The 15,006-nt window shown below is 39.7% G+C and overlaps 1 protein-coding gene across 4 annotated transcripts in view; it reads left to right on the top strand.

Annotated features, from left to right (window-relative positions):
* The window catches only part of LOC124131522 (protein piccolo-like), a 116,109-nt gene that overhangs the window by 20,820 nt on the left and 80,283 nt on the right, over positions 1-15,006 (top strand). For 3 of the 4 annotated variants that reach the window (XM_046494820.2, XM_046494817.2, XM_046494818.2), the window contains exon 2: positions 1,393-1,505. In XM_046494820.2, coding sequence (XP_046350776.2) covers positions 1,473-1,505 — 33 coding nt within the window. In that variant the 5' untranslated portion in view covers positions 1,393-1,472. Of the gene's footprint in view, positions 1-1,392; positions 1,506-9,543; positions 9,636-15,006 lie in introns of those variants that run through there. The other variant, XM_046494819.2, reaches the window with a different exon arrangement.

Raw genomic sequence — 15,006 nt, 5'->3', positions numbered from 1 at the left:
TAAGACTGTACCTTTGTGCGACTATGTACATGATGTACATAATCTTTGAATGATCTATTGTGTAAATTGAGGACAAAAGACTTACCCTACTTGGTTCAAGTAATTGGCTATAAAGACATTCCACAAAGTGGGTCTCCCCCACTGATCCCTCCAGTCAGGTGTATATCAACGCAATCAGTAACTGACATTAGGAGCATCTGAAATACCAACACAGCTACATATATCAAAATCTACTGCTGATGACAGTTACTCATGATCAGGATAATCATCTAATATATTGTTTCTAAACAGTTGTTAAATGATGAGTTTTTCTCTCCATCCTTGTCCTTCTCCTCCTCGTCTATATTCATCTATCGAAACTGTTAAGGGCAGTGGGGAAGTCTAGTGGTTAAAGCTGTGGCTCATCACACCAAAGATGCAGGTTCAATACCAAAACGGCTGCGACATGTCAAGACCCTATTGGAATATGGCTGGAATATTGCTGAAGATGGTTAAAATTTCAGGTTGATGAAGCACACATAAAATCACTGTTTGTGGAACACCTGAAACTTGCCCAGAAATCAGATACTATCCATCACAGATTGAAAGGGGCGCTTTGTATAGACAGACATGAACTTCTTAAATTATGCTAAATTTCTAAATGAATTCAAAAGAATTCACTATGTGCCATGATTGAATTGACTTTTATGCTGATCCTCAGCTTCATTGATTCACACTCATGATAGACTGACGAAAACTATGTCATTAAAGAACTACACTTCTTTAGCTAGTTGTGGGGTGAACAAACTTACATTACTGTAGTTCAGGAGAGAAGCATGCACATCTTTTCGTCAGTGATATCAATTTTGTACAGCATCACAAACTGTGTTCATCTTCATTAAGAGAAAAGAATTGTGTGTGTGCATGTGTGTATTTAATGCCACACACAGCAATATTCCAGCTATATAATAAAATAACCGAGTCTGGACCAGACAATCCAGTAATTGATATAAGCAATGATCCATCAGGGTTCGAAGACACCCAATCAACAAATGGACCAGTCAATCCATTTAGTCACCCCTTACGATCAGGTTGCTGGGGAGCAGTCACAACAGGAGGATTCACAGAGGGTCAGAAGATGGAGTAAAAGAGGTTTCACCATACTTTCTCATCTTCATGTTCTTGTAAAGTTTCCATCATCATCTGTAGTGCGGGTCAGCAAGGAATGCTACTTTACCTGTGACGGGTTAGGGTTAGGGTTAGGGTTAGGGTTAGGGTTAGGGTTAGGGTTAGGGTGTGTTGAGTGTTGACAAATTGTTGCCATGCATTATTCATGTAGCATAATTGCCATACCAGATTCACTTGCATTATAATAAGCATGTCATGGAGTAAGTGTGTTGTCTTGTTGTGCAGGGAGTGAAATGCCAGTGTAGAGACCTGCCGGTGTAACCTACTTGATTACTCAAGAGAGACATCACGCAGCATCCTACAAGATGGAGGAGCACACCCCGCTTCCGCAGTCTCAGGTACGTAGTACTGGCAATGTCAGCAGATTCCAGTGTAACCAGTCACCGATGGTTTGGTGATACTTTGTACTATGGTACTAGTACTGGACAGTAAGTTTTCTGTAACTTTCAAATTTTAATAATGTATGTTCTTATATTGTGCTAGACTCCATACAAGAGTTTCATGCTCAAATGGCTAACATAATTACCCCTGGCTATGGATCAGTGTGTGCACTCTATTATCATTCTCCGCTCCCTGGGGGGCAGTGGGGTAGCCTAGTGGTTAAAGCATTTGCTCGTCATGCCAAAGACCCGGGTTCAATTCCTCACATGGGTGCAATGTGTGAAGCCCAATTCTGGTGTCTCCTGTTGTGATATTGCTAGAATATTGCCAAAAGCATCATAAAGCCATACTCACTCATTAACTCATCCCCTCTGGGGGGGCGGTCGGGAAGCCTAGTGGTTAAAGCGTTCCCTCGTCACGCCGAAGACCCGGGTTCGATTCCCGACATGGGTACAATGTGTGAAGCCCATTTCTGGTGTCCCCCGCCGTGATGTTGCTGGAATATTGCTAAAAGCGGCGTAAAACCATATTCACTCACTCATCCCCCTGGGGAGTATACAGCCAAATCTGGCTTTGAGAGGCTAGAAGGTTTAACTGTCACATTATCATCTCTCCCTACCGGGTACCCAGTACATTTCCAGTGCCTAAAAGTGCATTTAACCTACCTTGTCCCATACGAGATATGCTATGGTTTGGCCATGATATCTTTCCTTGGCATTGTATCTCCAGAGGGGGCACGTGTGGCCCAGTCGTCTAAGGCGCCGCGATTCGCTGTGCAGAGCTGCGTCCCTTGGGCACGCCAGAAACCTATGATTGTGTGTTCGAATCCCGGTTCTCCCAAATTATGTTTCTAGGTTTGTCAGCACCACACCCGTGCTCGTGGGTTTCACCGAAGTTGGAAACGTCTGAGACCTGCATCACTTCGGGCTTTCCTCCCACATTAAGCTGACACGCCGTGATATAAATGGAATGCTTTTAAAAGCGGCGTTAAACCCAACCCACTCACTCACTCACCTTAACAAGAGGAGTTATGTATCATATTTTGTATCATGCCATGGAGATACTTATTGTACCACAACAAGGTGTATCATAAGCCCCAGGTGACACCAGGAAATCTTTCATCACATAAAGACCACCTCCATGGTCGGGTGGATGGAGTGTCTGCCCAGAGAATGGAAGGTAGTAGTTTGACTCCTGGTCGCGTCATACCAAAAGACTTGCTGTTACCCTGATGGTGCTCGACATTAAGGGGAAAAATCAAGGACTGGCTCGGAGTTAGTATACTGTGTCTGAGTGTGGTATCCATGTTAAACTGCGGGATGGTATCTCAGTGGGCTAGCATTATAGAATTGAAACTTGTCAGACTAGTACAAGCAACCACACACACACATGTATGTCACTATATAAGTGAAATAATCTTGTGTGCGACATTAAATCCCATTTCACTTCCCCTTACCTTATCACTTAATGTCACAACAGTCTGTATTGACAAACCTATTAATGTCCAGTAAACATTCATTCTAAGTGTTATTGTTTCAATGTGAATGGGGTGAATCTAAGATAACACTTTATTACCCCAAAGTAAAATTGGGCTAGATCAGCACAAAGTCTCAGCTTCTTAGAAACACACATACAATTACACAAGAGCATCACGATCGCAATAACATTAGATGTGGCACTAGCGAATAAATGCTCAACAATTACTTATCACAAAATTTATTTAGAAACCTGGTACCAGCTGGAATGAAGGAATTGACCAGGGCCCCATTCCTCAAAGCCATCTTAGCGCTAAGGTGATCGTAAGTCCCATACTTTAACATAGGCTTACGATCATCGTAGCGCTAAGATCGCTTTGAGGAACGGGGCACAGGCCTGTTTCATTTTGTACATGTTATTACAGTAAACTACGGTTATAACAGGATATACAGGATATTCAGGATATATACAGCAAATGCCTGGGATAAAAAACAGTATGTTATATCCACCAGTTTGTTATAAGCATGTTTGTTATAAACACAGTTTTCTGTATATATATATATGCCTCCTGACAACTTATTCGTTAGACATATTTAATACGAGTAAGGATAAGAATTATTGGATGAACAACTTCTTTATAATAAGTACTCCAACTTCTAAATGCCTATCAAAAAAATATTTAATACAACCAGTCTATCATCTAGGCATGGAAGCCGTTGACTTTCAAGCCTTAAACTGTGTTATCGCTGCCTCCTAGCAATACAAAGTGTTAATCTGTGCCTAGGAGCAATTAAAGTCAATAAAATTCATGTGGTTTAAGTCTTAGATGATTAATTTTAAAACAGACTGGCTAAATTGAATTTTTTAATAATGTAATTTAATCATTTTGATTGATTACCCTTCTTACAAAAATCACAAACACGAAAATTATGACTTATGAAACTCTGAGAATGCACTTGAAAGGATCCAATTAAAATTACCCAATCTAGTGAGGATTCTCAAGACATCAAGTCCCAGTTAATGTCCCAAGGGTCTCCTAGTGCACAGTGTCCACCCTATTACCTATATACTTATCCCCTATCAGCTGGAGTATACAGCATGATATCCCCCCAGATGCTACAGGGCATACACAGGTGCTGCAGGGCGACCTGACCCTCCCTCTCCTCTATCAAAGATTATGACAGATATCGCCCAGGGGAGTGTAACACTTCCTCAGATCCCACGTGAGAAGTATGCACCAGTACTCTCTTCAGGCTTACACTGGAATGGACATGTGGAGTTAAAAATGAGGAATATGGTTCGTACCTTTTTATTCCTACATTAATATTTCATGACAATTTGAAAATACATGTATAAATGTTTTTCTTAAAAGGCTGAAAGCCTGACATGACCTCATGTCTCTTATTAAAAGGGAGGTAGGTTGTTATGAAAAAATTGAGATGATAAAAAGTTACCAATTTCAGGCTGTTAATATCTGTTCAAATACATTTTTAAGGAACATTGTGTCTCCATTCAATTTTAAAATTTAAGAATTAAAGGTGTCCTTGTCATAACTATGTGTCTCCCAGACCCTAGAGAATGAATTAAAAAGTGAATTCAACTCAAGTCTAGAATGATGGCAAGTCTAGATTGCCTCAGCAAATTAAGCATTGTTCTGTGCTCCATTTGGATTTTATTTTCTATTTTGTATATATATTTTTAAATATCATAACTTTATTTCTGGAACTAAATGTTGTCTTACCCTTATTAAAGTCAAAGCAATTAAAGATAATGGGGATGTCTAGAGAAACATGATGTTGCAGAAAATCTGTGGGTCTCTTTAGCATCTAACACTGCATCAATGTACTCATTAAAGGAGGCTCTGTCTAACCATGCTTCTAAAGGATCATTTTAAAAATTGCATGTCCTCTTTGCTAAGGTTTTCATATTGCTGTTTGGTTCATGGGTAGTACTTAAATACACTGTATGTTTACTACTGGCTACCATGAGTTGTAGTGAGCAAGAGTTGTGTCCCTTAGATAGGTGATGTAGTTTCAAGTGTAGTTGGGTTATACTCAGTATCTTTTTGGGGTGAGTGAGTGAGTGAGTTGGGTTTAACGCCGCTTTTAACATTATTCCAGTTATATCACGGCGTGTCAGCTTAATGTGGGAGGAAAGCCCAAAGTGATGCAAATCTCAGATGTTTTACCACTTCGGTGAAATCCACGAGCACGGGTATGGTGCTGACAAACCTAGAAACATAATCGTGGCGAACCAGGATTCGAACCCACAATCATAGCTTTCTGGCGTGCCCAAGGGACACAACTCTACACAGTGAATCGCAGCGCCTTAGACGACTGGGCCACCCGGCCGTGCCCCCGTACCTTTTTAAAACCTTTACACTGCAGGAGAAATTCATTCAATATTTACATTTTATTCATATGTGTTGGTAATTCGGATCAACTGATCATGTCTAAACGTAAATCTGCTATTTGGAAGAATTGTCCCTGGTCATCTTTGGAAAACACAGATCTGTGACCTCAAGGGGGTCAAATTGTTACTCCAACAAATTGGATTCACCCTTTCTTTGTCTGTTAGCTCAAACTGCATGATGTTATCAATTTCATTTTGACTGATTAGCCTAATTACACAGATACATGCCTCAGTTTCACACAGAGCTCTACCTGCAACATTTACCTACACTGAAAACTCCTTCTTTACTCGAGACTTTTTTATGCTTAAAAGTTTCATATTTTTTGGACAGTTTACAGTTAGGTGCTAAAGGCTCTTGCTTCTTTTGATTTATCCTTGGGACAGCCTGGTGGTATTAATCTGCAGTAGAGATATTATTCCATGACGTATTCTCAATTACTTTGCTAATTCTCTTTAACTCTTATTGTTTATTAAATTTAAACAAAAAAATTACATACGTTCATCCTAAGCAACAACTTTTTATAGTTTATCTTGACAAAGTAGACACAATTTATGGATAACAATTTCTTTAATTAGTGTAAAGGCGACGTTTCGGTATAGATCCTTATACCGCCAAGCAAGATTGACTGTCTTGCTTGACAATGGTCTAAGGCTCTATACCGAAACATCACCTTTTACAGTAAAGTTGTTATCCATAAATTATCTCTACTTTGTCGTCCATCAACTTCTAAGTAATGCCTATCATACAATTCAGTTGATCTCATAACAAGCAAACCCCAAATATTGTGACGGTTGTATTTTGTTCCAATCTTGTGTCAATGAATGATCAGATGGAATCAAGAACACAGAAATTCTAACACTTTGTTCCAAAGGTTCAATATTTCATGTGAAAGGGAATCCCCTGCAGACAAAATATGGGAATAAAACCGAAATTCCCCGCCAATAGTTAATTCCACGCTTGAAATGCCCTCTACTGCAGCATTCCTAGGGCATGTGCACTTGAATCTTTCAGTAGTGACATTTTTCCAACATTGCTGCAATATAGGAACATATGGAAACGGTTTGTAGAGTTTTATGTGTAAATGTTTCCATACGACAACTTCTGACTAACTGCACTGAATTGTGCCATTGTTCACAGCTGGGGGCCTCAGGGTTTAACAAGCTTGGAATTTGAAAACAAAATCTTTATTTAACATATTAAGATCACATTTCAGTTCTTATGTCAGATTTGTGCATCATTAATTGCTGAAATCTATTTTTTGACAAAAAAATACTTTGAGCTTTTCTAGAATGAACAAGAAAATCCTCTGTGTAATCACAGAATACCCCCAGGAAAACATTTCTGTACAAGTTTCTAATTTGATTGTTGATTGTTTATAATTTTGTCATATTTGTTTAATTCAAGCAGATTTGACTAAGTAATGAAAGATGTTGTTTCATTTTTATTTGTTTAAGAGAGAAAATTTCCTTTGGGGTTTATGCAAACGATTTCATTACCATGTTTGCAAGAATTTCCTTATTAAGGGATGAATGGAAACATACAAGAGACATAAATGTTTAAATTGTAAGAAAATTCTAACTTTCTGTCTGGCACTCGTCATTAGTCTAGACCCTGAAACAGAAATACCCAGGATGTCTAGATTTATCTGAAAATGAAAACATTCTCTGGTCTCCTTGTTAAAGATAGTTTAACGAAAATACAATTTTATTTTTTTCATTTAAGAGACTAATTGTTAGTCTAAAAGGTCATATAAAAGCTATCCTTAACATGACATCACTGAGAACTTCATGACTATTGGTCTAGCTTCAAAGTCAAGTCCTTGCACATGTGTGATAAATAGCTTTGTTGTTTAAGACCAGCCACTTGGCATAGGAAGTGACCCATGTGTTTAACATTGTTTTAACATTGAATCACTGCTAGGCTATATTGCATTGTGACATCAAAGGTCAGTACAAGTTTTATCACATGCTCTGCAGTGTTGTGGGTGATATTGAAGTCAATCCCTGCCTCTTTGTTGGGATAGGTGTGGAAAATGTCTCGCCTTGAGTACAGTTTCTCTTACTGCAGATGAACAGAGTTTGTGGTGCTGGACATTATTGAAACATTGTGTAATGGTTCTCTGACTGATTACAGTTTATCTTTAACTGAAGATGAGCACAGATTGTCGTGCTGGACAATATTGAAATATTGTGTAATTGTTTCTCTCACTGTATCATAATGCATGAGACCTGTGAAGATCCAGGGTAGAATAGGTCTTCAGCAACCCATGCTTGTTGTAAGAGGCGACTAATGGGATTTGATGGTCAGGTTCGCTGATTTGGTTGATGCATCGATGCTCATGATATCAATCACTGGATTTTCTGGTCAAGACTCGATTATTTGCAGACCGCCATCATATAGCTGGAATATTGCTGAGTGCGGCGTTAAACAATAAACAAACAAACAAACAGACCAAACAAACATAATGCATGAATAACTTAACACAATCTAAATGAAATAGAAATCATTAACCAATTGCACAAATACTCGACACTATAAGGGATAGGCGACTTCTTACTTGAAAAGAAAATTCTTTAGGAAACCTACCAGTATTCTCACAAGTTATCATAACATATTGCAATGATAATATCTGATGTTTCTATAACTGGTGAGCCTAGAAGTAGCATCCATCATGCCTGAAGGCCGAGATGTTTTGTGTGTTTTGTTCTGACAACTACAGACAGTGTTGTCATTTCATGACATTGGTGAGTGACAGTTGCAACATTCTAGAAATGTCATATGTCATTACAGAGCTGCATAGCGATGTCAACATTGTATGAAATATTGGAAGAACACTGACACACGAGAAGAGAAAAATCTAAAATTATTATAACATTTTGTAACTTGTCTGTTGACATGCAGTATATTTCATCAGTTTCTCCAAGCTATCCATATCAATTTCTCCAAACTATCCATATCTGTTTCTCCAAACTATCCATATCAGTTATTCCAAACTATCCATATCAGTTTCTCAAAACTATCTATATCAGTTACTCCAAACAATCCATATCAGTTTCTCCTAACTATCCATATCAGTTTCTCCAAACTATCCATATCAGTTTCTCCAAACTATCCATATCAGTTTCTCCAAACTATCCACATAGGTAGTCAAGTAAGGTTGCTATGGATAACAACTTCTTTATTTACTGTAAAGGTGACGTTTCGATACACATCCTTATACCTAAGGCCGCCTTGCTTGACAACGGTATAAGGATCTATACCAAAATGTCGCCTTTACAGTAATAAAGAAGTTGTTATCCATAAATTGTTTCTACTTTGTCATCCGTCAACTTCTAAGTAATCAAACAATTATTCTTTTCATACCATGACAGCAATCTCTTTAAAATCAGATCTTAGTTTTCGCTACTGCTAAATAAGATCTGAGGACATCCCATTACGGGTCACGTCAGAACTAAGATCTGATTTAAAAGAGATTGGCCATGACAGATTAACAACAGAAATACGACAGAATCAGTAGTTCTACAACTTCTTTGCAGAAGTATACAATTAATATAAACAGGCAATACATATTTGGTACAATATGTATGATAAACAATAAACAACAATACTAATATCTAGACTACCGTATTCGACGCAATAAGCGCCCACGGCGACATTTGCTAAGATATTGGCTAGTAAACAATCCCAATTAGCACCCATTCCGATTGTTCAATGTACACAAGACTTATTTATTTGCGTATAATACCCACTCGTGTGTTATATACACCCTTAATTATGGGCATTTAATTCTGGAAAAAATATCTGTCGTACATAAACATTTCAGGCTGTCAGCATAAACCACAAAATTTATCTTTCAACTCTGTTTTTTTTCACCCAAATAACGTTCTAATAAGAGCGCCCTATTTCTAATTTTGAGAGCGCCCTGTGCGCTTATTATGTCGAATACGGTATGTACATTGTTGATAAGGCACGGGAGGTAAGTTATCAGTGTACACTCCTGTATCAGTCTGACATCAGGTATTGTTATACTGAGGATTGTTAGTGATAGCGTTAAACCTGATATGTATATAGTCACTGTAACCCACTTAGTCACATTCACTTACACTGTCACAACTCTGAATGATATTGGACTGATAGAAGGTGGAGAGGGTCTTGGCTGGATACCTGACACACTCTCAACAATAAGGAAGCTCTACTGGTCAGTAATTGATTTGGTATGTGTTTGTAGTGAGTGAGATAGTTATATCATAGTCTGATTAATGTGTGAGGAAATCCTGGTGTGATGCAGATTAACCTTAGAATCAAGGTGCTCGCAGACCAAGGATCATGATTTGGGTTTCAAATCAGAGATCCTAGCAAAGAGAAATACAGCTCCATAGACAATGTCATTAAAATCAGATCTAAGTTCTTGCTGCTGCTAAACAAAGATCTGAGGACATCCCCTTACTGGTCAAGTCAGAACGACTTTGACCGACCACTGAAATGACTAACAAGAAGTTGACATCAGCCAATTAGAAAGCAGCTTTCTCAAGCTTTATGGCACTTGTTTCAACCTGGCAACTCCCATTTCAGACTACGCTTGAAAAATATGTTGACACAGTTTTTGATTAAAATTTTGAAAACTGAGCAAAAAACATTCCGGAATGTCTAATATATGGTTGAGATTGTATGGCAGTGCTCTCCACGTACTGTGCAACGCCTCCTTCGCTCAAATGTTTATCCCACAGAAGTGAGTGATAGACAACAATTTTGACGGAATAAGTCGTACAGACCGTAACTGTTGTTCGGAATACCCAGTGTTAACGTTTTCGAGGTTGCATGATCAGAAAACACACTCCGACTGTCACTTTAACGATCTGGTAAGCGACGTTCTGATAGGTCGGATGAAAGGTCGTTCTGACTTGACCCGTAATGAGATGTCCTCAGATCTTTGTTTAGCGATAGCGAGAACTAAGGTCTGATTTCAATGAGATTGCTCCATAGAACCATGCCCAATGTCAGTGTCTCTGTTAATGTCTGGACCGCCTCCGTGGTCTAGTGGTAGAGCGTCCGCCCGGAGAGCGGAAGGTCCGGGGTTCGATCCCCGGCCGTGCATACCAAAAGACCCTGTCTGGCGCTCGGCATTAAGGGGCTAAAACAAGGACTGGTCGGCTCAGAGTCAGTATACTGTGTCTGAGTGGGATATTCATGTTAAACTGCGGCATGGTATCTCAGTGAGCTAGCACTATAAATTGGCATCAGTTCAGACTAGTGCAAGCAGCCACACAAATACACACTATATAAGTGCAATAATCTTGGACGTGATGTTAAACCCCATTTCACCTAACCTCACCTGTTAATGTCTGAAGTGTTTATAGCAATGCTCAGCGTTCATCCGTTACCTCTTAATGACATGTGATCATGTACTTGAAGATACCTGATACTCGGGAAATATTAGATGCTGTGTTTCATCTGGCCAGAACTGGCAGCTAACAATATGAACTCTACCCTAAATAAGAATTGTGTTTATTACCTACAAGGGCAAACATATCGGGGTTCATTAAAATCATACGTGCCCTAGGGTCATATCATGTCACAAGACAACAGAGTATTGTTTCCGTCATCATTGACATAATTTGAATCTTATTGTGACTAAGGTCGGTATGACGTCACACTAGAAACGACGTCATAGCTGAAGATTGTCGACATCCTTGATTTAGCCCCTTAATGCTGAGCGCCAGACAGGGTAACAACAAGTCCAATCTTTTAACGTCTTTTGGAATGACGCGGCCAGGGATCAAACCCCAGCACCTTCTGCTCTCCGGGCGGATGCTCTACCACTAGACCACAGAGGCGGTCCTTTGACATGAACACTCATATAATATCCTCTATGTAATTTGGTAAATCAGTGGGTAAATCAAATGGATAAGCATAAGGTAAATCAAATCAGTGGAATCATTGAGACCTGGATTCTTGGATACCGTAAATTGTTAAATTAATGTGAGCATCAAATTAATGCAAACAATGTGACTGTCCTTTGCTCGCATTAATAAATTAACACATTTTTATCTGGACATATTGGCGTATAACTACTTGGTGGTATTGTTTGCTGATTAGTTTTTATAGTTCAAAGGTAGTTTCATGCTAGCATTAATCTTATGATTTACAATATCCAAATGGCATCTGGACAGAACAACAGTGTATGCGTTCTCTTTACACAAGTGATTCAATAGCCTCATTTTCTAATGGGGGCATGGGTGGCCAGTCTAAGGTGCCGCAATTCGCTGTGCAGAGTTGTGTCCCTTGGGCACGCCAGAAACCTATGATTGTGGGTTCAAATCCCGGTTCGCCCCGATTATGTTTAGGTTTGTCAGCACCATACCCGTGCTCGTGGGTTTCACCGAAGTGGTAAACGTCTGAGACCTGCATCACTTCGGGCTTTCCTCCCACATTAAGCTGACACACCGCGATATAACTGTAATACTTTTAAAAGCTGTGTTAAACCCAACTCACTCACTCTAACGCCAGGTAAACAGGCAAGAGTTACCTGAGCATACAGCTGACCTAACTGTATTGATTAGATGTGAAACATAGTCTCTCCGTGTAGTCGTGACAAAGTTCCAACAGCTCATTTTAAGTTTCAATCAATGCAGAGCCATAACAAATAAACATCAGGTTACACATGTGTGCCAGTAATCACATGCAGTACCAGACTCTGAAGCTGTTCTCAAGGACATCTCTGATGTGATCATCCCATGCTGGTATCACTGATGCTAGCAGAAGGAAGCTGTTGGTTTCAATTGGCATGCTTTTGTTAGAATGTATTTGAACAGGTTGGTTGTGTTTAGATTTCCATTTGAATCCAACATCACTATGTCTGTCTATCAGAGCAATTGAATAAGTAGGATGATCATTGTTGTTGTTTCATGAGTCAGAAGGCAGTCATGTCTCCATTAGTCTTTATCAGTGATCTGATTGACATGGAGGACCATGACAGTTAACGTTATTAGTGAAATTTATCCCAAAATTACATTTCTGACTCAATTGGGCAGTCATGTGGTTGAAGCATTCACATGTCATGCTGAAGGCCTGGTTTGATGTGTCACATGTGTGCAATGTGTGAAGCCAATTTTTGGTTAACTTTTTTTGACAGGGGGGGGCAAATATTTGTACAACTTAATTCAAATAAAACTTTCTATAAAAAATCCCCCCCCCCCCCCCCCCCCCCCCGGCTGGCTACGGCACTGACCCGGATGGTTTTGGTTTGGTTTGTTGTTTTACGCCGCACTCAGCAACATTCCAGCTATATGACGGCGGTCTGTAAATAATGCAGTCTGGACCAGACAATCCAGTGACTGACATTATGATCATCGATCCACACAACTGGGATACAATGACATGCATCAACCAAGTCAGTGAGCCAGACCACCTAATCTCGTTAGTCGCCTTTTACGACAAGCATGGGTTGCTGAGGACCTATTCTACCCCAGAACTTCATGGGTAGAACCTGGATGGGATATTGCTGGAATAGTGTATAAAACCAACTCACTCACTCAGACACACTTGAATATGAATGAGCATAGTTTTACTTCGTTTTTAGCAATATTCCAGCAATATCACGACAGGGGCCACTAGAAATGGGCTTCACTCATTGTACCCATATGGGGATTGAACCCAGGCCATTTGAACATGAAGCTCATTAGACAGAGTAACACCTGAAACATGTTGATCAACTTATATAATGCTATTTTGATTCACTCTATGGCTAGTTATCACATACCTGGAGCGTAATACCATTACATGGAATATCTGACCATTAATTAACCCCATGCCTGTGTGCAGACACTGCACTGTGGCGACGCGATCGTCAGGCCAATTAACTCCGCCATAGTGACTACCAAAATGAATTTTTAATATCAGAACATGAAGGAAGGAATTGATTAGCAGCCATTGTTTTTCACCTAGGGCCTTATGTTTAATGTCCACCATGTGATGTGGACAAGGGTTGTGTTATGACTGACTGGACTGGTCACTTCACAACCTTGGGCTATTGTTGTATGGAATATGGACCCAGGAACCAGAACCTGTGGAGGGGAAAGTTCACCATGAGGTTGGTGTTGTGTATTTGTTGTGGTTTTGTGCTTGTTAAGTTAAGGGGATACACTTGTCATATCGCCATGGTAACTGGGATAGAGTTCTAATTCGTCTAATACTCAGATTGATATTTTATATTTTATCGTTTGATATCTGTCTGTTGATTAATATTTGTCTTTCTGGATTTTAGGTCTGAAACAATTGTGGTTTTGTTACCAAGGTTTCAAAATTAGGTCTGTTGGTAAATGGTATTTTATGTTACCAAGGCGATTGTGTGTCATCCTCTCTCGATGTGGTAGATCATCAGAATGTTAATCTACATAATAACATATCATCATCATCATCATCATATATTTCATTCGATGGTAAATGTAACATTGGGGCTGGCGTGAACAATGTGATATCAACTGAACTACATCAGCTGCTAAGGGGAGAAGGGATAACCTAGTGGGTTAAGCGTTTGCTCCTCACACCAAAAGGTGTGGGTTCGATTTTCCCCTTGGTACAATATGTGAAGCACATTTCTGGTGTCCCCTGTTGCGATGGAATATTGATAATTGCGGTGTAAATTAAAGCATACTCGTTTACTCCTATTCAAGTGTGTCGGTGTGATTGAGTTGAGTGAGTGAGTTGCTTTTACGAAATATCTCAGCAATCGTGATGGTATAGCTGGAATATTGCTAAAAATGGCACAAAACCATACTCAACTCTTTATGAGTGAGTGAGTGAGTGAGTGAGTTTGATTTTACGCCGCTTTTAGCATTATTCAAGCAATATCACGGCGGGGGACACCAGAAATGGGCTTCACACATTGTACCCATGTCGGGAATTGAACCCGGGCCATCGGCGTGACAAGCGAACGCTTTAATCACTAGGCTACCCGATCGCCCCCAACTCTTTATGAATTATGGGAATAGACTTCTGTATTAATCCTGGAAAAAATCAATGATTTCATGCAATTCTGTAACATATGTACCAGGATCCTGTCATGTGCTGTGTAGACAGAAAGCTGGGTAATCAGATCACGCCCAGATCATGGTGATGAAAATGTATTGAATATTGCATGTGGTACTAATCACGACTTTGAAACTTAATGACTTTGAAACGTGTGATGAAACCCAGGATGGAATGTACAGATTGTGAAACTTTATCTGGGGAATATGACCCTCTTCATAAATTGCATAGTTTAGATATATGGTCTCTGGTTTAATTCAGCTACGGATACATAGTCACTTGCTTGATGAAAATATGTACCATCATGTTACTGGCGTGATTTCAAGGTTCAATTTATGTCTAGGGAGTTAATCATACTGATGGTGATGAAACATAAGCAGCAAAAACAGATCTAGAAAAGGTTTCCTTTGCCCCCCCCCCCCCCCCCCCAACACACACACACCCTCCCAACCCTCCACACCCTCATACACACCCACCCCCCACCCCCCACCCCCTCACTTTTAGAAGCATACTAATCATGTGCCACATTGGTGGCATGTTTC

Source organism: Haliotis rufescens, unplaced genomic scaffold (assembly GCF_023055435.1).
Source record: "Haliotis rufescens isolate VD_foot unplaced genomic scaffold, xgHalRufe1.0.p SCAF_1, whole genome shotgun sequence".
In the NCBI taxonomy this organism is placed as follows: Eukaryota; Metazoa; Mollusca; class Gastropoda; order Lepetellida; family Haliotidae; genus Haliotis; species Haliotis rufescens.
This window is presented reverse-complemented; position numbering and strand designations above follow the sequence as displayed.